The 25,817-nt window shown below is 48.7% G+C and overlaps 1 protein-coding gene across 11 annotated transcripts in view; it reads right to left on the bottom strand.

The window, feature by feature from the left end:
* The window catches only part of LOC116940025 (diacylglycerol kinase iota-like), a 299,404-nt gene that overhangs the window by 35,458 nt on the left and 238,129 nt on the right, over positions 1-25,817 (bottom strand). For 8 of the 11 annotated variants that reach the window (XM_032949255.2, XM_032949257.2, XM_032949258.2 and 5 more), the window contains 5 exons: positions 20,880-20,959; positions 19,046-19,087; positions 17,801-17,873; positions 8,497-8,537; positions 5,664-5,842 (listed from right to left, as the gene is read on the bottom strand). In XM_032949255.2, the coding sequence (XP_032805146.1) occupies positions 5,664-5,842; positions 8,497-8,537; positions 17,801-17,873; positions 19,046-19,087; positions 20,880-20,959 (415 nt within the window). The remainder of the gene's footprint in view (positions 1-5,663; positions 5,843-8,496; positions 8,538-17,800; positions 17,874-19,045; positions 19,088-20,879; positions 20,960-25,817) is intronic. The other 3 variants (XM_032949251.2, XM_032949254.2, XM_032949253.2) reach the window with 3 other exon arrangements.

Consider the following 25,817-nt stretch of genomic DNA (forward strand, 5'->3'; position numbering starts at 1 on the left):
GACAGCCCACACATTAATAACTCCCACTTAGAGCACGTCTGTCTCCAACTCGTGGAAATATATTCTCACGGAATGCTTTTGAAAATAAATTAAAAAGTGAAGCGCGTACGGACACACTCAACGTATCGCCACGTATAGCGCTTTGAGAATCGAGGGCTCTTTTTACCCTCCCCTCACCTCTAAAAACTCTGTCCGCACTTGAGCTTAAAGACGCATGCGTGGGCATGTTGCAAGGAGACAGATTTTGCTCTGGCACGCGACATCTCGGGATCTTTTGAGGCCATCGGGACGAGCGGCCACATGTCTGTCGCACTGGCAACGCTCGAAGGAGGTGAACGCTGCGAGAGGAAAAAAAAGTGTTGCTTCAGAAGCCAAACCACCGCTCGCTCGCAGATAAATAGTCACGCAGCACTGCGACGAGCGAAAGCTACGGCGCTGAGCCTACACGCGCAGATGAAAACAGCACGCAATTCTTTAGGTGTGCTCACAAACAGCGGGCAGCCACAACTGTCACCAGGGGTGGATCTAGAAACTTCCCAGAAGGCAGTTGGGTGGGAAGAGGGGGAGGAGGGGAGTTGTCTGGGAGTGGTCCTAAAATATCAAGCTTTTTAAGTAGGGCCCTATATTAGTAAACAAAAACATTCATAAAACATACATTTGCAGGGACTCAAGTTGGGGGAGGCAAGTGGCGATTGCACCCCCCCCCCCCCCATTGGATTCGCCACCACCTCCCACAATGGCTTGTCATGTGACCACTCCATTGCATGTACAATGCTCTCTTGGCCTTGTCTAAGCCACCAGCTCGATAGAACTGAACGTGTGGTCGTACGATATCGTTGTTTCGGTCTGCAACTCAAAAGAAGACTTTAATAATTTGACCATCCCAACGGGGCAGCATTGAAACACAGAGACAGCTGTAGGCTGGCTTCGTTTTTAATGAGGACTCATCAGCGCAGTCATCAATCATGCACCGCCGCAATCTCTCTCTGGCAGCCCACATACGTTAGCAGAGGGCTTACCACTACAGTCTACAGTATGGGGGGGACCTCGCATTGGTGCCCGCCTGAAGTAAAATATAACTCAAATCCTACGCGTTCTGTTAACGACGAGAGAACCCATCACCACATGGAACGAGGCGACTTGGAAACGCCGCCGACCAAGCCGCTTAAACGAGGCAAGCGTCGGTAGCGAATGCAACAGGGGGTTGAGAGTGAGGGGAGATCTCATTAGGAGCCCACGGCAAAGGCAAGATGGGCAGAGAGGCGTGGGCGAGCATCGCATTACACAGGGACGCAGTCGTCCCGGCAGGGAACGGCTGACCCCGGCGGTAATGAGAGATGATTTGGGCCAATGGCTTGGCTAAAATCCATGCACAAGCCGTGATGCTCTCACCACCAGCGTAAGGCTCCCCCCCCGATCTTTCATGTCCACTCTCAACGGCTCATTTTACAATGATAAATAATGGATGAAAAGGTTTTATTTTGTCTGTTTGTCCGTCCTGCTTATATTGGCTTGCAAAACATATGAATAATAAAGCCTTTTTGAAATGCGGAACCATCATTTAGGATTTTATGACAGGCAATGTTGTTGTTTTTTTGCATTGTAACGGATAGTGTGGGGGGAAAGTCAAGGAGATTAGCGAAATTAAGAGAGGAAAATGCCAAACAATCCATAGAATACTGTACTAGAAAAAAATGTATTTACCAGGTAAGGCCCACTGAGCTATATAGCTCTTTTTCAGAAGCGACCTGGCCAAAAATGATCGCTCAATGAAGTGGCTTATCACGTGGAAATGTATCGCAGCCGAAAACTCTAAACGTACTTTGAGTCTAAATGTGGAGGGAAAACCGGAGGACCTGGAGAAAAATCCACGTGACCACGAGGAGAACACACAAACCCTAGATATACAGGCGTCAGGGTTGTGATCGAACCCCCGACCTCCTGTATACCAGGCGAGGTAGTTAAAGTCTCAACTTTGTAAAAAAAAATACGTGAAGAAAAGAGTGAGAAAAGATATCGGACTGCACAACAGTGAAGTGATTGAAGAAACCGCAAGAAACAATGGGAGCCGTAAAAAGGAAGTCGAGGATTGATAAATCGCAAAAAGTAGCTCTTAAGACGGCAGGATGAAACCCTAATGCACGATAGAAACACAATGATAAAAACGAGCGGAGGAATGTTATGAATATATCTATGGAAAAAATAATCATACGCCCCAGGAAATGAATCAATTTTGTGAGAAGGAAATTCCAGACATCACACTTGAAAAAGTAACCACTACCCTTTGCAGGATGAAAACGAAAGGAGGGAGGCTTGTGGATGAGATGGAATAAACTGTGGACATCGTGACAGAAGGGAGACCAGATGTTATAACAAAGTTATCAGTGGAAAGTTATTGGTGGAAACAGCTCCACTGAGACTAAGGACGTTATGATCATTCATGGCTGCAGTGAAGAAAAAAGTTTTAGCCTGTTATAAAACAGAACTGAAGAACTGTATAGAGTTACGTTGGGATGTCTCTAGCTGCAAGGGTTAAACTGTGTAGGCGTTTAATGATCGTAATTAAAACTGTATGCAAGTGAAGAATAGGCAGGAGTATAAAATGTTTGTTAATTTTGACATGGTATCAGTTGGTAAAGGGCCTATAACAACTACGTTGATGAATCTGAGCCTTCGTGGAGGTATTCTGATCCTATTTCGCACAAACTAACAAAGGCACCCTTCACTCTGCATTTATTTTACTAAGCACCGCTATGGAGACACGTATTGAACAGGCATCAGGGGACTGAAAAAAATGCAGCCAATATCTGAATCTTATCCACATCGATACAAGGGACAGCTTTCCAGAAAGCAACCAACCATCCATCCAATTACACAGCCCTGCCCTTTTGCTCAGGTCTCCTTCATTTGCCGACGATCTGCTAATCAGTTTCTGGAGGACGGTGCTTACAAACCACGGCGCGTGTCCCAGCGTCAAATGCATCAAACGTTGAACGAATGCGATTTAAAGACAAAGATTGGAGTTAATCAGAAACCTACAATAGAAACGCCTTTGAGCAGTTGTTTTCCATCACTGTGGGTACCAAAAAAATACAAAAACATTTTTTTTGCGTGTTTGCGTGTGCATGCTGCCTGCAGCACAGGCGCACGGAGAGATGCGTGCTCGGATATTACACCGACAGACAGAAAGCAGAACACGTGGAAACATACGCAGGTTAATTAAATCATCCAAACCGTAAAAAACAAAAATAAGTGGGCTTTAGGCAGGCTGTGTCGCGAGTTGGAATGGAAACCTGCCCACGAGAACGTCCACCGGGGAGACGGAGCGATGGAATCCGTTCGCGTGCGGGAGCTTACGTGGAATATTACAGGGCAGGATCGTAAGAGATGGCGGCCTCTCAGGGCAGCCTTCAACCAGCAGTGGAGTGACCATGGCTGATGATGATTATAAGAATGATGGGCCATTAAAGATTTTCAATTTTAGCTCAGACAATTTTTACTAGGACATGAAAGCCAGAGACGCATTAATGTCTCTCCAGATTGCTGTCTGGACTCTTAAGCCAAATTGCCTTGACTAACTCTCAGCCAATTCTTAAAGGGGGGTTGCGGGTGGGCGGGTGATGGAATAGACAGTCTCACTTGAGTGCATAAACTTACCACAGGCTTACTGGCACGGAATACTAACGAACACGCATCCAAAGGGCGTTAAAATGACCACGGGTGGATATTATTTTTTTCAAGACCAAGTTTGACGAAGGAAAAACACAAGCAAACTTGCCAATTGCGTACGCGCGCACGTTCTGCAAGCGTGCGAACGAGGCAACGGGGGACGAAAACGACGAAGCGCTCCGTTGTGCCGCTCCATAGCGGCGGCGGCGGCGGCGATAAAAAGCGGCCACGCGGAAAGAGGGGCCGAGGAGACTCCACTTTTAGAGCAGGGGTGGGGAACCTTTTAATTTACCGATGGCCCAACAGGGCTTTCAATGCCTTTGGCGGGCAGCCACACATGAACGCAAAAACAAAGACGGAGAGCTCCCGTACAAGCCTGGAACAGACTGTTGGGGCCAGTGCTGTTAGCGAGCACCTATGAAGGCCGGCACGGCACACGAGGCGGTGGGTAGCCAACACCACGCCCGGCCGCCTTTGTCTCCCAAGTAGTGATGTCTACACACTGCACGAGGTGCTCATTTGAGGCTGGGTAGACCGAGGGGAGGCCCAGGACCAGTTAAAATAATCGTCACTGAGTGTTGGCCGTGAATGCGATTCACATTAAGACACACACACACACCTCCTGTAGTGACTTCTGAAGGGAAAACTTTTGAAACACAGTTGTTGCCGGGTCGAAAATATTCTGCCTCTAGCAATCGATTTAGTGAGGGGGGGGGGGGCTAAGATTATTGCAGTGACGAGTAAATATCATCTTGTGGGCCATTTCAAAGTGGTAGGCCTCACTAATGTGGCCGGGGCACGTAATGAAGTCACGGGATAACGGGTTCCCGAGGAGCGTTAGGTCTGATGCCTCTGCCCCAACGTTAGCAGTAAACGTGAACATTTTCAAGGGACACAAAGGAAACTCAATGGCAGCCCAGCAGAGAACACAAAGAGTTTGCTTTGCCAACAGTTTGTAATTTTTTGAGGAAAATTATTTTGTCTGCAGCGTCAACAACAATAACATAAAAACGCGAAGGTTGTTTGCAGCACAGGCCTCATTTTGATCATGATATTCTACAGTTCTTGCACGATCCACCGTTGAGGTTTCCCCCACACCGTGTGAATGTACTTCACCACGCTGGTCATTGAGGGTTAGTGAAATGGTGGGGGGGCTATAACCAGTTTAGATATCATACTTGCCACTGATGTTAGCCGTGCCCTGGTATTCAACTCATAGCGCAGTTCACGAAACCACTGTGCTGTCGCTACACCCAAAAGTGTGCAGTATGTACAGTTAAAAAAAAACACACAAATAATAACGTACGGCTCTTTGTCAATGTCGATCCACTTCTGTATTAAGACTTCCCCAGGCCATGCAAGTCACAGGGTCTGCTTGACCATACCTCGACGGTGAAGGCCACTATGGGTTTGGCGAAAGTCAAGATTAAAATTAAATGCAGTACACGATCCGGCGCGAACAAAAATTGTTCGTGGGCGGCTGCCAAAGACGTCGCATTCTCAATGTGACAAGTAAAAACCGCAAAAAAAATTCGTATTTTATGTCTTCTTTTCTCTTGCAAAAGCTTAAAACGTTTACGCCCAATAATTCCTCGTGTGTCAGCTGTGTTTTTGGTGAGGTTCTTATTTAATTATATATCTCTGTTGGGATAAGCTTTGATGCTCGCTAGCTAGATGGCTGAGCATTTGAGAGCTCTCAGTTTCCTCCCAGGGGAATGGACTTTGTGTGCAGTCAGGTGAGACGGCTTAGGGGGGGGGGGGTGTGTGGGGGGAATGAACACCCGCTTTGTTCAAGTCCCCGTCCCCTCAGACATTAAGCCCTGGTACCGCAGAACCTGCACTTACGAGCGTACGGTTCTCAAGGTTTTTTCAGGCTTACCTCGCTGCAAACGGCGGGCGCGACAAAGATAAAAGCGAGCGGGGCGAGCGGCTCGGGCGGGGACGGACAAGGGCTGTTGTTGTTTTTTTGCTTTTGCTTGCGCGACTCAACTCACCCTCCGGTCGTGGGCTCCACGAGGTCCGGCATGCCCGGCCCGGCCCCCGTCGCGCCGCCGCCGCCACCGCCGCCTCCGCCAGCCGCCCCCTCCCCTGCGAGGCCGCCACATGCCACCGGCTCCGGGTCGAGCACAAAGAGCTCGTCCCCAGAAGTGTCCACCACCAGGTGGAGGTGCTCCTGCACGGCCCACAGTCCAGGTGACCCGGTTCAAGAGGGAAAAATCTCGCGTGACGTCGCAAACGGCTTAGCGTCTTCAAGGGATTTTCTTCTTTTTTTTCGTCTTCTTCTAAATTCACTCCCCAAGTTTATGCCAACAGCGCTGTCGATATCGTGTCACGTACAGCCCTTTTGCCACTCCACTGGTAGATGAGGGCCTTCTCACGCGGTGTGGGTCGTGGGGGTTATTTGACCAAACTCCACACTGATCGGTGAGGGTTGGTGAAGGCCAGAAGCAAATACATGACAGCATAATGCACTCTTACAATGGATTTTGCAGCAACTGAACACTCTGATGCCCACAGTGTAGCCCCGCAGCAGCCTAGAACACCTGTATGTACGTTGTATGTATGTTGAACTTCTTTCGCACCATATGTAGCCAACCGTGCCAATCGGAGGTGCGGAATATCGAATCGGAGAGGCGGAATATTAATGCTATTGAATACTCTTTCACAATTGTATTCACGAGCTTATTATCCGCACCAGTAGCAAAGAATTGACTGGCATATTAATCAAAGGAATGTGTTCAGTCCTCAGACCTTGCACCCTCCGAATTAGGTGACAAACAAACATTGAAAGAGTTTCATTTTTATTCTTGGTTCTTTCGGTAAAGTCACGTAGAAGGGAAACAATAAAATAATAAAAATATAAAACAATTAAATTCTCACGACGTTTCGACTGCAATACAAGCAATCATCATCAGGTGTGAAAACCACAACAAGAACATTTCTTGTGTTGCAGTCGAAACGTCGTGAGAATTTTATTGTTTTGTATTTTTATTATTTTATTGTTTCCCTTCTACGTGACTTTACCGAAAGAACCAAGAATATGAATCCCTGCAGTCACGAAAGCTTTAAATCAAAAGTTTCATTTTTCTTTGCAGTCATTGGCAACCGTGCTAACAACGACAACTCATGCCACACGAGAACCAGGCTAAATCGAACTTGGCACCTCAGAAGCGGTGGCTCAGTGCTCCAACACGCAGATTATGTTTTTCTGAGCATTCCCAGTCGCCTCAAATACGATGTGTTTTCAACAGAACATCGTGATGTCCACATTTGCGAAACGTGTGTCCGGGCACGATGCCGAGTACGCAACCTATTAAGCAAACATCAAATGTGAATACGTCTGTTTCATCTGCATAGTAAAAAAAAACCCCACAAAGCATTCAGTCGGATATCATCATAGAAGCGGCAAAAGATCACTTTGGTGACCTCTGCACTTGCCTTTACCATCTGAAAAATTCCGAATTTTAAAAGTCCCATTACAGGTGGGGGGGGGGGGGCATTCCAATAGTGCCCCGGGGTAACGTCCAGATCGCGGTGTGCCAGTGTAAAGCACCCAACGCGTGCACACAAAAAAACCCTCCACGGTGGAAAAGTTAGCGTAGCGCTAATTGTGCTCGCTGCATAAGACCGTGACGGGAAAAAAACCCCCAACTCAGCACGTCATTGTACCACATTATCACAACAGATGGCCTGTTTACGAAACGGTATTTTATTTTTAATATGACCGCCATTGTTCCATCAGCGTAGCTGATCAAAGCCCATAATTTGTAAATATTGCAATCAGAATTTCTAGAAAAAAACACGACCATAGAGAGTGTTGAGACGCAAAGCCGCACGTTTGTTTTGTTAATGTGCCCCCTTCCCCCAGATTGATGCTGCGGGAGATCCATACAGTCAAAGAGCGTTACTGAAGCATTAGATCATTGCGGTCGTTAAAGAGAAGCTCATTCTTGCGATGAAAGCTGCCTTGCTGAGGGGCCCACAGTCCGCGAGGAAGCTGCCTTTGCATTCTCCGCTGCTGCCCTCCGCGTCGTCTAGCAACCGCCATTTGAAACAGGCAGGAGGCTGGCCAGCTAAGGTCACCGATCAGTGAGGTCCTTCTATTAGCCCAGTGAATTTGGGGAAAACAAGTCAGCATAGAATTCACAAAAAAAGCTTTTCTTCAGAGTGGCTGGGCCTTCCTCGGCTCTTCTCGCAACAGAATAATGAATGCAGATTTTTGCCTTCCAAATGACCCCAGATTTCTAAAACATCTTTTAGAGGCGAAAATTAAAAAAGCGACCACACTTTGTCTAAGAATGGGTACCGCATGCCACCCTGGAGTAAATGCCCTTCATTATGAGGACCCTTAAACACGCAATCATGCGAGGAGTTTCCAACCTACAGGTCAACTATACAAATGTAGGATTACCGAGACATTAATTGTTAAGACTCCTCTCTATTATGAGTCAAATAAGCAATCCATGGGGCTTTAAACTGCGTTAATATTGATCCTTCTGTCCTTCCTTAATGGGGCAAACTCAATTCTCCTCCGCGCAAGTGCATTAGCCAACTGCATGATTTACAATTCAATTACAAGTTTTAGTGCAATACATTTACTGCCTCTGCCGCCGCCGTTGCCGCATTGGGGATTCTCATGCAGCTTAAACGATCTTCACGGCCACGTGCAGCGGACCCAGCGATGGACATTTTTAATTGCATTCCACCCCGCTCGGTCTGCGTAGCCGCAACAAGATGCCAGACGCCAGAAGACGGCGGTTTGCGAACGGGAAAATAAATGACAGCAGCATGGCCCGGCAAGCCGTGGGGCAAAGGAAAGGTACGTACCTGCGCTCTGTCTATCCGGAAAAAGCGCTCGGCAGATGTGGCTGTAAAATAAACGACAAAAGTAACACACTTCAGTCAGGCGGGGCACTCGGGCACGTTTCTCTCAATTTGAGCCGCAGCAGCAAATGTCCCCGAAATTTGATTAACCGAAAAAACCCAGCGGTGTCACCCCGAACGTCTGCCCTTATCCACAACCTTGTTTGAAAAGATTTAAATCACCTTAAAATTAAGGTGATATTTACGAGCAAATATTTTTACCATAAAGTTTGACTCAATGGGAGGTTTTTTTTCTTCCTTCTCCATTGTGGGGCACGAACACAGAGGGCGCTATTGTCGAAAGCACTCATGTGTCAGTGTGTACACAGTGTCACTGTGTGCGCAGGCGAACGCACACTTGTGGCAGAACAAAGAGCAATAGACAAAGTACGTGAATCATACAAAAACATTAATACGGTAAACATATACCGTATCCTGATGGGTGGCTCAGTAGCAGAGTGAGCGGCTCGCGGTCAGAAGATTGCGAATTCAGATCGAGGATTGTGGATCGACACAGCCAATCATCCCTCCAGGGATGATAAAACGGTTACACCACTTTGTGGGGAAGCCAACAGTGGTTTTCCTATGGCAATTCTAGTGCCTGTCATTGGCATGTGAACAATTCCACCACTGACTCAAGGATGTGGTAATATTATTTCTTTATTTTATAGAGCGTCATTCGTGAAAATTGCATCTCAATACGATGAACACTCTTCCTGAAGCACTCTCATGGCTAGCAGACCTCGACATTTGCATTTAGCTCCTGGACGTATTGCCATCGCAGGAATAGATTACAGGACATACAAAAATGGACGAGAACACTGCAGAGACACAAAACCACACACGTCCACGGGAACGGAAGTAAACAACATGGGAACCAGAAGGAGCGAAGGGGGAACGCTTGAGCTCCTGACAGGAGAAAATCCAGGGAATGACCACACATAGGTGGCAAAAGCACCAACTCCTCACATCGGCCAAGAGTGCCACTACCTCCTCCGACACCTGTGTGGAGTTTCTATGCGCTCTCCTTGTTCTGCATGGATCTCCTCCAGATTCTACGACTTTCGTCCCATAGCTAAACAAAAAAAAAAACACCCGTACAATGCAACTGGTAAGTGGCCAAAATGTCCGAATGCTCCACAAATCACCTGGAAATTACTCAATTGCAACCACACACTGCAGCAGCATCACCCCCTATTGCAAAAACTGGACAGGACCCTCCTGAACAAGAGTCTTGAGACTCCGCAAAGCCTTCCCGGTAAAACATACGTCATGATCAAAATAAAACACAATGCACACCAGAGAGGCGTACAGCAGAACCCCAGGAACAACCTACGCAGTGGTATCAAGTGAGAGGGGCGTGCGATTTGTGAAATCCGTGGAGTGCCGTTCCATTTTTCAGAGCTTTTTTTCGATCACCACCGGGAGTTTCCAACTCCTCGGGGACGAAAGCGACGGGCGCTGGGGTCAAGATCGTAAATCACCATGGGAATTCCCCATTTATCTGGCCGATGCGCGGGCTGCCCCCGCATCGCCAAAATGCGGTGGGCATCGCGCGGGGAGAGAATGGCAAACCGACCCTGGTGAACGAGATCCGGTTGCTGCCTCTGTGGTAGAAACAGCAGAAGCGTATCTGACTCAACCAGAATTAGGGGAGAGCCACATGTACAATGCATTCCTCTCGTTTGCTCTGTTGCTGGCAAAAAAAAACCGGGACGTCCGATGTCGCGGGAAGAATTAAATGAATTTCTCTGTGAGAAAATGGCTACTTCAAAAAAAGGGACGGTCCTGGGGGGGGAAAAAAACCCTGGCTCCACGTCGCAAGAGCACACGCGTGTGTGCTCAGGAAGCACTGCTGCCATCTCTGAAACAATTCACCCACTCGTCGCTGCTAACACAAACGAAAAATTCTAAACAGTAGGGAAGATGGAAATAATTTAAACTTGGTTTAAAAAAAAAACGGGACAGCGCGTGGAGTTAACAATGTCCCCTTCTGCACCCGATCTTATGAGTAAACGATGGAAATAACGTTTGCTGCGGACTCTCTATTAAACTTAACTATTTTACATTTTACTAGGTATGGCCCACTGAGATGTAAATCTCTTTCTCAGAAGCGACCTGGCCACAAATCATAGCTCAAACGAAGCGGCTTTTCACATGGAAATTCATAGCAGCCAAATACTCCAAACACACGTTGATTCTAAATGTGGAAGGAAAAACCCGAGGACCCGGAGAAAAATCCACGCGACCACGGGAGAGAGAACATGCAAACTCCAAATATAAGGTATCGTCAGGGCCGGGATCGAACCCACGACCTCCTGCATATCGGGCGAGGTGGTTAACATCTCACCACTTCGGCGCCCTTAGTGCGGAATTATCCTGCGCGTCTCTACCACCACAACGCTTATCCCCAACTCGGGAAACAATTTGCGTCTCCGTGACGCCTCCGACGGAGCCATATGTCAAACTTCGCAGCCTCGCTCACCGCCCGCAGGAACAGCTGTTTTTGAATTGGGAGGCAGTCAATAATTTATGTCCACTCTGCCAGTGCCGGGGCATATGCTACAAAACAGTTCTGCCGTCTCTAACAGCCTCAGGGTCAGCCCATAAAAGGAAGCAAGAAGCCAGAATTACTGTACGCACTTAATGCCTCGCAGCCCAATGGCGCTACGCGTGTAGTGGCACTGTGGGGAATAGGGCCGTCACCGATGTTTTTCCTTAGCGCCAAAAGGGCCAAAAAAAAACCACGCAAAAAAAACAAGCCATACTGTGCCGTCGTATTATTTCCTGCATCCTGTTCTATTATCACATGCTATGGCAGCAATGTGCTTGGGAGCTAAATTGCCAATGTCGAGCTCTGCTAGCCAAGACGAAAGGGCTTAAGGAGATATAGTTTGTTTCGTGTTGCTGTCCCTACGTCGACGGAGCGCAGACCACAGTGGTTTATGATAGAGTCAATAGTTTGGGTTGCATGGCCGAAGTCGCACCACTGTGACTTGTCTTTAACGTTCCGTTCATCAAGGATATGTTCGCATCGGCCTGTTGGTCTTCTAATGCCATTGATGTTTCTGCCAGCATCGAGGAATGTCAAAGGCACGGCTTGCGATGACGTTTGGGTCTCGAATGAAGGGTTTATTCTGGACGTCCAAGGCCGTTCCATTCTGTTCGCTAGCAGCGCTGTTTGTAGATCTGGCAGAGATTCTGGGATAGTGACAGCAGCAGTGTGATCCCAGAAAGAGGGATCGGGACTTGAGACTGTCGAGGTCTTCGTTGATGGGAAGTTTTTTTTTCCTGCATTGTAAGCCTACCATTCTACAAGAGTAGCATAAACTTTCACAAACACCACACAACAACTCTCCAACCCTTCTCACTCACGCAATCACGCAAGCACGCACGTGGACAAAAAGCTGTAGCAGGGCTGCCCTTCTTTTCAAATGTCACGCGTAATGCCGCAATTTTATAAAACACACATTCCGCTTCGAAGTGGAAGAAATGTTAAGGAAGGCAACGCCTCAGAATTTGAGGTAAAACCAGTGCCGTTGTTCTTAAAAAAGCCGCCGTACGTAAAAATGTTCAGTGCTCCGTGTACGAAACACAACTGAGATAAATACATAAAGCCCGGCAACGTCACGCCATGGCAAATGGAGGGTCTCTTCTTTCCAAGGGTGTTCCTAATTTCAGCCTCAATAATAACGCCACTCACTCACCCATGGATTCTCACGTGAAATAATTTAGTTTTGATGCATTGCGAGTCTTAAAAACAGGTCCAAATAGCCTACAGGGCCTACAATCACGGACTATAATAACGGTGACAATTATTTACCAAGAGTCTGAAGGACTCTTTTTCAAGAGAGTCTTACTACATTGGGATATTTGCCCGATCCCATTTTTTTGCGTGTTTGGCTTCATGTTGGCAAGGAATCTGTAGCACCCGGAACAAAGGGAGTGGTATGCAACATCGCCACCTCCTGGCCACTACATCCCAGATCCTTGCCTACAACACCCGGCAAGCCTGCGCATTGTTCACCCATCCCAACACTATCCGACCTCAACCTTGCATAGCTTTACGAGATTTTAACAAGATTGGGTTGCATTCTGGGCAATTTGGCCGTACGTCTTTAAACATATATAGCGTTCATGTTAACCGCGTATGTTAAAGCCCACACTGGCACGCTGTCAATCGGCATATCTTGACTGTGGGGGAGAGTGGGGGGACGGGGCGGATTTTGATGTCCGTGTGCAGAATAGGCTGAAAGAGACCCATTATTCCGCAGATATTATGGCTCGTCTTACACGTAATGGAGCTATTAAAGCGATCCTGACGACGCTCGTGCTTGACAAGGGGCGACAGTCGCTGCTCGTCATTAAGCCGCGGAGGTCTGCGAATGCCTGCACGCGTGCACCACACGTCAGTCGCGCACGCACGTGATGACTCGGGGCGAGAGCGACGCACGCCCTCGCCCCGAAATGGAAATCACGGACGCGAAACGCATGGGGCTCCTCGGCAGAGGGAATCTCTCCACCGTCTCTCTGTGAACGTAATTACCATACAGTCTAGAGGTTTTTTTTTTAAATTTTCTTGCAGACAACTGGAATCGCACACCTATAATTGGCGGCAGCATCAATCGGTGGGAACTGATGCTTGGTTTTACACTGTCTCTCCGCTCATCGATTGAGATGCTTCAATTTCATTCCTGATACATTAGCCCTCATGCGGTAACTTTCCGGGGGGGATGTTTGGAAATAGAAAGTAGTGAAAATGTAATGGTGTGTAAGGATATATGTATTTAAACACGCGTGTGGGAAACAATAACGGTGCCCGAGTGCTGGACAAAGGAGGGATCGTAGACAAAAAAGGATGTTCACCGCTGAGATGGAGCTACGGAATCAGCGAAAGTGCAGGATTGTTGAATTGCAAGACCACAAACCAATCAGGAAAGCATTCATCCAGCAGTGGATGGATCATGGCTGATGACGATGTGGTGTTATGAACTCACACATTATACACGTATGAATTTAACAATACAAACATTGACAGCCATTCGCGAATCCACTGTTGGATGAAGGTCTCCTAGTTCTACATAAGTTACGGGATGGATGATGAAGGCAGGGGCCAGGAACGGTTCAGATATCTGTGAAAAAAGAGCATCACAAGCTCATCAGATGCTTCCAGTCCAGTATAAATAAAGGTATCACTCGTCACTGATGTTGGCCATAGCCCAGAGTAAAACGCAGGTGGCCAGATCCATTACGCGGCATTTGCAATCCACTGTGTCGCCGCTCCAGTGGCGAACGATATTTAAACCGTTCCCGGGACCTCCATCCCAATTCGCCAACCCAGTGCGGTGAAGTATGGTTGAACAACCCCCATGGCTGGCACAAGGAGCAGCCTTCATCCAGCCGTGGACCAATGGGCTAGAATTGTTTGTTTTATGTAGACATAGACCTTAGATAAACAAAACTATATAGTTATCTGTGAAAATTGGAAATTTGTGGGTGGTTTGGAACCCAACAACGTGGTTTCTCAATGTTCACTCTGAGCGATATATATACACGCATTTGTTATTACTCGCTCGTGCGCATGTGCGTTTTGTTATTTTCTTTGTGTTTTTTTATCGCTCCACAGCAATGTTTTGGCAGGAGAGGGCCGGATTAAGTCATGTTCTATAAAGGGCACTGTATGATGTTTCGATTGTAGATTTGCCATTTTGTCAAAAGTCAGACTTTAAAGCTGCGTGGAAAGCCTATTGCGCGCTTCTGACAGAAAAGCTTGCACGGACAAGGCAGACTGGCAGGCAGGTGCAGAAACTCAAACGAATGCTCTCGACAGGGTCAGTCACTAACCCAGGATTGCTCCAATAATTCCTTGCGGCCACGCGCCTAAGTGGACAGGACATCTTGGACCGCGCCATTCAGAAACGGGGTCTGACGTGAATCGTTGAGGCGAGAATCACTGATGGAGCGGCGGCGGAGGCAACAGCTTAGTAAAGGCTTGACAAAGCCTAGCAGACGTGGGTGGATAATTGTTAATGAGATGCTTTTGCAAAAGGGGCCACGCTGCACGTGCTGCTCATGCTGACGAGCTCGCGTCGTTGTGCCGTCGAGTTGCATGGGGAACGGCGAAGGAGGCGCGGCCCTAGGGTCGAATGAGAGATCGCAGAGGGGCATCCTGCCATGGCACGCGCTCGTCAGACTGCGAGGGAAGAGAAGAGGAAGTGCTTGCAGTGCAGCACGAAATTTTCATCAGCGCAGTAGCAATATTCGCACGGGGAGAGGCGATCGAGAGTTCAAAGGTGGCAGACGTGCAGCCACGCAATCACTTGCTTATACGACGGTCGGCAGAAGTGCCTCTGCTTGAGGGAGCTCTATAGAACCCTTCAGGAGGGTCTTTGGCCTGCTGGGTCCACGCTGGCCTGACATCTTCATTGACGAGGTGGGAGAGAGAGCCCAAACTTTACACCACCGTGCCCGATCGCCTGACTCCGGCGTCCCCCATATATACCGGCAGGGTGGGCAGAGCGGGCAGCAGGGCGGATGGTAGGAGGGGTTTGTCCACCGTTGCAACTGCGACGCAGGCGAATTGAATACAAGCCGTGCTAACCACGACGCGCCGGGGCAGCAACCCCGCGGAAGGCGAAGCTTTGCGTCGGACTTTTCGCGTCCTCGCTGAGCGGTGACCCGTACGAAGACGTCCCCAAAAAGCTGACGCCTTGGCCCCCAGCCGCAAAAAGCATCTTTCAGAGCCGGCCCCTCGCCTAACGAGGCAAATGCCGCGAGGCACAAGAGCTCTGAAGCACAGCCGCCTAACGAGCCCAATTCTCACACGTAGCTCGCAGCTATTTTCATAACGAGGCGTCTTTAATCGCGATCTGTTTACTCTGGAAGATGAAAAAAAACACATCACGTGGTTGTAACGTTAAGAGGCTGCGTTGTTTCGTGTCGCGGTGTTTTTCTCTCCCCCAAGTCACGGCTGTAGCGGCGTTGGAAATCGCACGGCACAGGAAGGAATGTGCGCGAGCAGAGAGATGCGCGTGGCTGCTGCGAGCGCATGTAAGCAGGCCGTTAATTATTTCCCTTGTTTGAACATTTCCATCTTTGGGGGGGGGGGGGGGGGGCGGGAACATGAGTTTGGCATCAACAAGTCCGATCGATGCGACATCCGCGTCGATCCGCCGGTCAATTAATCTCTGATAATGAGGCCACAGGGTCCTCCAGAGGGGCTTGGAGCAAACGAGCACAACGTGGGCGTCCGGTTCCCGCTTGAAGTCGGAAAACCCCCGGGAGACTCCAGGGGTCTTCAGCTGCCTGTCCCTCGTCTCAGCAAGGTCACGCAATTGATCTGCCCCACGGCCAAGTCGGAAGTTTTGACCGGAGAATTTTAGATGAATAATTTCACGGGGAGTGGGAGCGGGGGGGATGGGGGATGTATACAAACACACAGAAGGAAATTTAATTAAGCATTAGGACATATATTTGAGACTAGCCTATAGCCCGTCCAATGAGGTGTATTGCAGTTAATCTGAAATATTACATTGAAAACAATGACCCGCTCATGATAAAATTTTGACTTAAAACTTTCGTGACTGCAGGAATTTATAATCTTTGGTTCTTTCGGTAAAGTCACGTATATAGAAAGAAAACATTAAATAATAAAGTGAAAAAAAAACTCATGTAGACTGTAGCTTGGTTCTTATTCTGAGTCTACATTGTAGACTGTAGCAATAGTTATTAAGCTGGGTGAGTGTACTGGCAGTCTATAATGTAGACTGTAGCCTGGTTCTTAACCTTGGTGAGTGTGCTGGCTATTTTAATTATTTCTATTTTTTATTAACTTTACTTTATTACCGATCATGATTATTAATGAGGGGGTGGGGCGCGGTCCACATGAGTGACGTCATCAGCTCATGATTATTGATGAGGGGGGGGAGCTCCATGTGGAGTGACGTCATCCGCTCATGATTATTAATGAGGGGGGTGCCCCATGTGGAGTGACGTCACCCGCTAATTATTATGAGGGGGAGTGCCTCACGTCATCCGCTCATGATTATTGAGGGCAGTGCTCTATGTGGGGTGACGTCACCCGCTCATGATTATTAATGACGGGGGGGAGGCCTCATTTGGAGTGACGTCACGCGCGGGACACACACAGCCTTTTTCGGCTCGTTTTATTAGTTTCTGCTTTGATTTCTTCATTAGCTTTACTTTCCATAATGAAAGCTCAAAATTAAAGCTAATTTGCGTAAACAAATTTTCGTCTCCGCTCCACCTTCTTCATGTGGAGTGACGTCACCCGTCATGATTATTAATGATGGGGGGGGGGGGGGTCCATGTGGAGGACCCCACCTGTTCATGATTATTAATGAGGGGGGCTGGTCGACGTGGAGTGAGGTCACGCGCGTTACACACAGACATTCTTGGCTCATTAAATTAGTGATTGTGATGCTGACGTTTGTATAAAGTCTGCTGTGATGCCGAACTTAATTCATGTTTGGACCGAGGCTCCATCGGTGATTTTGTAGCAATTTTTAATAATGATAAAAGTTTTGAGCCTTTGTGGATGTGGAACTCATCACACCACGTCGGTTATAGGGGATTGTTTGACCATACTTGACCACACGGGTGAGTGTGGGTTGACACGGTGGGGATATAATTTGCCACTGATGTTAGCCGTGGGTGGGAATTTAACTTGGCCGAGTTAAACCACTGAGCCACTGCGCTACCATTTGAAATACGTAAAGATGAACATGAATCTATAACAACTTGGAACAAAAAAATAATAATTACAAAGCCAGTACAATTAATAATACGTTGTTATTAGTAGCATTGACGGCCCATAGTGTAGGAGGAACTTGCCAACAACAGTCGTATACCAAACAGTCTGTTAAAAACACTTGAATTTCAAACTAAACAAATTCATACCAGTGTTTCACATGTAAACATGTAACAAAACACATTATGTTACACAACAACACAACAGGACCATGCAAAAACTGAACTGCAATTGGTTGTAATTCCTCATACTCCTACAATCGATATTTATACTTGCAAATCTACAGCCCTTTTGTCAATCCACTGCCAGATTAGGGCCTCCCCACGCCTGACATGGGCCGCGAGGGCTATCTGACCGTACTTCACCACGCCGGTCGGCGCGGATTTGGTGAAGGCGTCGGGAGCATAACAAGGGGGCCGGGGAAGCGTAGAAGTAGAGGACAACGATGGATTTCGCCGCAAGGATGCGTTGGTCGCCGGATCGAGCGATGTTACTCACAGTCGAGGAAACACCACTTGGGCGAGAGACGCTGGGAAGACAGCACCCGGGGATTGGTGCCATCGCCCTCCTGCTGCACAGACGAGAGGGACGGCGGGTCTCAATATGTGGCGCGCACGTATCGGACATCCACACAGCACCCACCAGTTCACGGTCACGCCTCGATTCCAGTGATCTTCCAAGCAAGGTACTCACCGCCGCCCCCCACCATCGCGGAAAAATCACAAACTTGGACTTAAAGCTTTCGTGACTGCAGGAATTAATATTCATGGGTCTTTCGGTAAAGTCATAAAAAATAACAAAAAACCACGACGTTTCGATCTTCCTGATGACGAACGCTTGCGTTGCGATAAAAAAACTTAGTTTTTTTGTTATTTTCTTTGACCCTATCTACGTGACTTTACCGAAAGACCCAAGAATATCACAAACTTTGCTAGTTAAATGAAAGCAATTCGTGTAAGATGCACGGGGAGAGGGGGGGGGGCGGGGGAGTGGTACGCGTTGGAGATGGAGGTTATCATCCCATTCGTAAACGAGAAGATTTTGTGGCCTACGAGTCAGAGCTTCCCATTTTCATTGTAATCGCAATATTCATTTCAGCGGTGGCGCAGCACAATCACAGCCTCGTCGTACAAACAACCAGGAAGCCATGCATAGTCCACGATGTCAGGCGCGTCGTTTGAACTGGGCCCACGTAAAATGTGTATTTGGTGTAAAATCCAATAACTGCCGACGCATGCAAATCACATGTGCGGAGCAGCTCAGCAATCACATACGGGAGACGACGTCGACGAAATCAAGAGGAAATATTGAGGACGAACAAAAGCCAAAGAAAAAGCTCCCCATACAGCCTCAACAAACTGTTGGGGCAAGTGCTGTTGGCAAGCACCTATGAAGGCCCGCATGGCACACGAGGGGGGTGGGTGGCCAGCACCATCCCCGGCCGCCTTTGTCTCCCTCGTCGTGATGTTTACACACCGCTCCATGTACTCATTTGAGGCTGAGTCGACCAATGGGAGGCCCGTGATCAGTTCAGATAATCGTCACTGCGTTGGCCATGAGCGGGAATCAAACTCGGATCGCCGAGTGTTCGTAGGGCAGCGCGCTGACCGCTACGCTTCCGCTCCCCACGAAGAAGCACACGCAACCGCATACCCCACATGTGAACGTGCATGCCAAACACGGGGGCATGGCAATGGATTGGGATGCAGAGGGATGCAGGGCGGGGTGGGGGGGGGGACAGACCTGGAACCTTCGCTGGAAGCTGGGAGGGATAAAGGGAAAGTCCTGCAAGAAGAAACAAAGCCGACGCAGCCAGAGAGTGAAGCTAACGCTGGTCCTCCCTTCTCCCCCCCACCCCCCACCTCCTGCCAGCTTCCCTCCCGTGGAGTTCAACACCGGCCAGCAGATGCGCTCACCCTGGCTCGGACATGTGCAAGAGAGAGCTGTGTTGGAAAAGAAGAGTGAGAACTTTTTTTTATTGATGCTCATAATTTACATTCGGACCCCCCCCCCCTCCCCGACTGTTTCTTATCAATGCCAGGACAAACCCCGTCGCAGCGTTTTAATAGCGAGGCCCGGTGCTTCCCCCCCCCCCCCCCGCACAAATCGTTACCCCCGCCTAGTTTCCACTCGGCAAATGCACGCTGTGTCCCGTGCATGTGAGACCACATCTCTGCAACACGAATGTTGTCGCAGAATTTTGCATTTTGGAGTTGGGGGGGGAGGGGGTGGACTGGCTGGGGGGGTGGGGGGGGGTGGGAGGTGCTGGGGGTGGGGGGGCAGGGCGGGGGGATGGGGGGGGCGGGGGGTGCTTGCGTGGGTTTGAACATGGATGCCCCCCCCCTTTTTTTCCTCCGGCAAATGCAATTAAATCAATCGTGGATTTTCTTCAAATTTTTTTTTATGTTTAAGAGGATTTCGTACTCATAAAGAACCCATGCGGTTAAAAAAAAACCTCTCCCCTAGCAACCAGAGGACAAGCTATGAAAGTCACCGGGTTATGGGAAACGGTCTGTGGCTAAGAGCATGAGGGTTATATGTTTAGACAAATGAGTCCGGGGTAAAAAGGGCAGCCGACCAGTCTGACGTAACTGCAGGGAGGATTGCGTTTCCTTGCACGCGCGCGCGCTCAGAATTCACGCCAGCCCTTCCATTTCTCATTCTCTCCCGCTGCGCTGCTTTAGCTCCGCTGATGGCGGCCGCCCCCCCGTGGCATCAGAACTATCGCCAACGATTACTTTTTTCTGCGCCCCCCCCCCCCCCCGCATACCATCCCCCACAATCCCCTCCTCTTACGTTATTTTTGTGTGGGAACACCGCGGGGGCTCCTGATGCGACGCAAAAAAAAAAAAAACCCCGGGTGAATGCAGACCACCTAATAATGCAGGCCGCGACGAATTCACGAACGCACGCGCGCACGCACGCACGCACGCACGCGAACGCGTTGAATGTCTCACGCATTTTTTTTCCCCCGCCCGCGTTTTGAAGAACGCCAATGCCCTTGCGAACGCGTGCGCACTCCGCCATCGCCGCCGCTCTGACCGCCCGCAGCTGGACCCTGTGACAGCGCAGCAGGGCAAGGGGGCAGCTGGATCATCGCTCGCCGGCGAGTGGCGGAAACAAACGCAGATGAGCTGACGCCGTCGATCGCCGAGTCCCCGGGCGGGCGCAACCGCCGAGACGCGCATGCAATCGGCGCGGCAGCGACTCCGCGCGAGCGGCGGGGTTGGGGCGCTGCCCCAACGTGCCGCGTGGTTGTTGTTTGGCGCGACGTCCGACATTTCGCTCCGCGTGCTGCCAGCGTCTTGAGAACGTGAATAAGAGTCCCACGCTGCGGGAGCTTCCTCGGGAACTGAATGACGGTTCGGCGAAACGTCGGACGTCGCGCCGAGCGACACGCGGCGGCGCGACGGAAAGCTGTTCGGCATCGCCGTGGGGAATGCCGCGGAGATTCGCGCTGACAACGTACGGCTTCGCAAGGATTTAAGGCAAAAAAAATTGAGCGCAATTGTTTTCCAGTTCGCGCACGGACTTACAAATGCAGTTGAGCAAGAACACACGCACGCACGGCGCTCACCTCTTGAAGGCGGTCAATGTGTGTCCGACACACCATGAGGTCGCAGTCGCCAGGCACCACAATGACCCCCAAGGGCACGGCTGGAGGGGACACGTGAAGGGCAGCGGGGAGAGAAGTAGAAAGCGAATTGAGCCAAGGAACAACAACCGCAAATGTCACCTCACTTACCGCAAGGCAGTTATTTTCGTTAACTGTAACCAAGTTTCCAACTGATTTATTTTCTTTTCTAAAAATTGGAGTTTCATCGGATGTTTATAAGCATTCAAATGTCCTGCCAAAAAATGTATATACTACTCAATAACATAAAAAAAAAAAATTTGGTTTACATTCTTTCGAGTGAATCCATTTTGGATGCAGCAAATATTATTACTGAGTTTTTTTTGGAAATAAGCTACATGTCACGAAAACTGTCCAATAATCACAGTTACAATGTGGACACGCCTGTAACCGCTGCACTGAGACTCGGGCTCTATTTCTGCCGGTAAGGCCCGTCGAGCCGAGCGGCGCTTTTAGAAAAACAGCCACGGCCCCGAGGCCATGGGAGGCAGTTGGAGGACAACGCCGTGGTGGCTATGAGATGTTAGTTCAGGAAGTTGTGGGTTCGATCCTGACCGTGACACCTGCATATTTTGAGTTTGTATGTCTCTCTCCCTGTGATCGCGTGGATTTTTCTCCGGGTCCTCCGGTTTTCGCCTCCGCATTTAGAATCAGCGTTACGCGTTTAGAGTATTTGGCTGCTGTGTATTCCCACGTGATGATGAGCCATTTCGTTGAGCTATCATATGTGGCCAGGTCGCTTCTGAAAAAGAGCTACATAGCTAAGTGGTCTTTGCCTGGTAATAAAAAAATAAAAAAAACATTTATAGAACGTGCAAACCAACAAGAGCAAAAAACAACAACCAACAACAACTTATTTATATGTGAAACATGCCAAAACTTACTGCAAGCAGGAAACACATTACATAGAGTGTTTAAATACCAATCGACAACAGTGCTGCTATAAATGTCCACGTGATTAGCCACATAATTTAGCTATCGTTGGTGGCCAGGTCGCTTCTGAAAAATAAACTAATAGCTCAGTGGTCTTTACCTGGTGAAATAAAAAATAGTTTAGTTGTATTTGTATTTTTTTTATGATTCGCTTACCTTTCCCATACTTTGCACTCCTATCGTGTTTTTGTACTGTTTGTTGTTGTGACGTTCTTACCTGGCCGCTACCAGACATCGGCAAAAAAGAGCTTCATAGCTCATCGGATTCCCCCAGTATAAATAATGATTCTAATCCGGATTCTTGTCACAGGTGCAAGTAAATAAACCGTGTATACACCCTCAGATATAACGAAACTTGGTTCGAGCATTCATAGCGATCGTGGGCTGACGTGATTCTGCAGCAGGGTCTTAAAACACACATGGCTAGGGAAGTTACCGTGACCCTCACCAGGATAAACGGATTGAGAAACAAACGAACACATAATCAATTTTATTTAATGCGAACTGGAAACCCAGTGCAATGCAGAGGGGCTCTATTTCTCACAGCGCATCTTGAGATGAAGTCTCCCTCGTAGATGCTTTATAAATCCAAAACATAAGTTATGAACTATCCTTCCAACACTAATGTAAGCAGATTAATCATTGTACAACACATTTCAGCAACATACAAATCGACTCAAGTCTTGTCTCGAAAGTGCTTGCACTTACACCAACTCTCACAGTGCAATACGGGGTTCCTCGTGGTTAAATAGGCACTTTGCAGAGATTACCATTTCATAACTTGTATTTAAAAATGTTTCTGCAAAATTCCTACAGGGCTCGTTAAAAATGTGACGGAGTTTGCGTGCGTGGGCATAGCATGTTTACAAAGCGGTGTTGAATAAACTTGGATATGTCAACAGAAAATGTGCGGGACTGCGAAAGCAAGAGAGCTCAGATCCTAACGCCCATCGATGTGTGACCTGAACAGACACACCAGTCACACTGTCATGCTGTACCCAATATAAAATTGAAAATCAATCAAACCAATGCAAGAGAGAGCGAGAGCTCACAGTCCACACTGATCTACAATTCTTCGGCTCACAAACACCTCACGCGATGTTATCTTGGCATTAAAAATAACGTAAATGAAAGAGAGCCCATTACTGTTTGCGGAATTTACTGCAAAGTGGCGGCATTAATCCGTGACAAAGGGATGTAACCATCTCCGCCGGGAGAGCGATCCTGCAAAAAAAAACTGGATAACTTCTACGCGGGGAAAACTTTTAATTAATTTTGTAAAGTCTTCATATTTATTCCAAGCACTTGCAACGTAATTGCCCCACTTGTTATACATCTCTCAAATTAAAGTTCCCAGAGAAAGGGAAATTACGGTGCTTTCATATCATGCTCTGCGGCCGAAATATAGGACAAGAATCCTCCAAAGCTCTCACCTGGGCTGTACTGGACCATCTGTGGAAACATAGCTTTATAGATCGTCGAATTCCTCCAGTGTAAATAAAAAAATATATTATTCTGATTTTTTTTACGTGGTGCCAAAAGTGAAGGTGCAGTCCTGCAAGTGCTTTCTTGTGCCACTGCTTGTGGAAGCACCTCCACTAGAGGAGAGCTTTCGAGAGCCCCAAGCAGGTATTTGCTCACATTGTGAGCAAATACCTGCTTGGGGCTGCTGTCGCCCCCTCGGTGTGGAACTCTCTATCCCTTTGCACATCCGCAACATCAAATGCCCTCCAACTTTTAAGAAACATCTAAAGGCCTCTATCTGTTTGGCCAGGCTTTCGAGCAGCCCTGAGCTTGGCTCCGCGACTTCGAGCTGTTGGCTTGTCTGCAAAATCTGGCGCGTTATAAATGTTATTATTATTATTTGGCCGACCCTTCAACATTGTCCACACATCTTGGAAGAGGTGGGAGTACCCACACTTAACCCCAACTACACGACAAAGACCTGCTAATCGAGAGTAATCTGTCGGTGTAATCATTTATTCTGCTGAGTGGGCAAGAGGTGGGAGAGGAGGGGGGATATTAAAAACTCACCCCCATTGTTTCAACCGCCACGCCAGGAGGTCAAACCGGCGACCCCCTGGTTAAGGCTAACATCAGTGGCAAGCGACAGCTAAATGGGCTCTGGGCCCAACTCCTTCACCAACCGGTACGCTCAAACAAACATGTACGCTCCAACAAACCCTGACAGCCGACACGGCGTGGGAAGGCTGTCATCTAGCAGTGGACTCACAAAACCTGTAAATGATCACTTAATACGTTAATCATCACAGCATTGTGAGCGGCATTAAAACGGCTGCCCTCAAAAATGCCTGAGCCGCAGCACGCACTGAGGATAGAAGCGTCGAGCTGAATTGAAAGATGCACACACACTGATGTGCACAGCATTCCAAGGCACTCAGTGGGAGTGCCGGCGCTTCGCGACCGCACTCTGTCATGAAGCCACTTGTTGGGAGACACAACCTCAAGAATGCGTGACCTTCAAGTGTTATTATTATTGCCGCCGCCACCGTGCGAAGCCTCATAACTTCGTCTGGAAGCAGGCGAACAACAGAGAATGATTCACTCGTCTGCCTCGAAAGGCTACTGGGGAAACCAGCTGTTAGCGAGCACTTGTGCTATTGTGGCTTTTGTGTCGCATGAGGCCAAAGGGCCATCAATCCTGGCTCTGCTGACGATGATGGTGATGTATAATGCACCGCGTCCGGCGCTCATTTTAGGCCGAGCAGATCCCCACGAGGTACGGGCTGCGGATACCGATTGTCCCGTCATAAGCATGGCTACATTATGAACTTGCGTCACTGCAATCAAGACAGTGCACTAACCGCTACGCCACTGCTTGCCACGTGAAAATATATTTGGAGGCTCACTGTTAGCGAGCACCTATTAAGGGCAGAGCGGCCCGGCGCATGTATGGCCAGCACCATGCCTGGCCACCTTTGTCTCCCCAGTGCTAATATTCACACATCACATCAGGTACTCGTATTCAAGGCTATGTATATGTAGGGGAGGCCCAGGACCGGATCGAATTGTGTCACTGGTGTTAGCTGTCGTCAGGAATCGAACTCAGGTTGCCGAGTTTGCAGTGGAGTGAGCTCACAAAAACAAAGATTCCCCATCATAGGCGCACCAGGTACACATTTACATCGACATAGGTAAGGTCCAGGAGCTAAACACAACACTACACAAAGATCCTCCATATAGTCTTAACAGACTGTTGGGGCACGTGCTGATAGCAAGCACCTACGAAAGCTGGCACAGCACACGGGGAGGTGAGTGGCCAACACCACGCTTTGCCGCCTTTGTTTCCCCAGTGCTTATATTTACACACTGCACCAGGTACTCATTTGAGGCTGAGTCGACCTAGGGGAGGCCCAAGGCCCGTTTCGGATCATCGTCACTGGTCCGCATTTACGCGATCTAACCCAAAAAAGCTCTATTATGGATATCGGTCGCGAAAGCCCACGTGTTAAATCGTCACTGTTGTTGGCCATTAGCGGGAATTGAACTCGGGTGGCTGGGTTCTTCGCGCAGCGCGCTGACCGCAGCACTACCGCTCGCCACACACACAATCGTACACTCTAACATTTGAACAAGAGCCAAGAAGCGAAATATAAATCAGTGGGCACTATACTGGGGAGAACTGGCCTATAAAATAAAAAAACGCATTAAATTCTAGCGCCTCCATGACCGTTTTACAGAAAATCCGCCGGTGGTCGCCAAGGGCCGGTTAAAACTCGTTAATCGAAGCGTAACCTGCCTGCATGTCTTGTGCGCACAGCAGTTGGAGCTCACTTTGTATCCCGTACTTTATGTACGCATGTTGAACTTCTTTCGCACCGTACGTAGCCGACGGTGCTCTTGGGAGGTTCCGGGAGCGTGCGTTGCGCGACGATAGATCTACTGGAGCGGCCGCGCAGCGGTTAGCACACACCGCAGCATGAACCC

Source organism: Petromyzon marinus, chromosome 7 (assembly GCF_048934315.1).
Source record: "Petromyzon marinus isolate PM22_M1 ecotype Great Lakes invasive population chromosome 7, UKy_Petmar_22M1.pri1.0, whole genome shotgun sequence".
Lineage (NCBI taxonomy): Eukaryota > Metazoa > Chordata > Hyperoartia > Petromyzontiformes > Petromyzontidae > Petromyzon > Petromyzon marinus.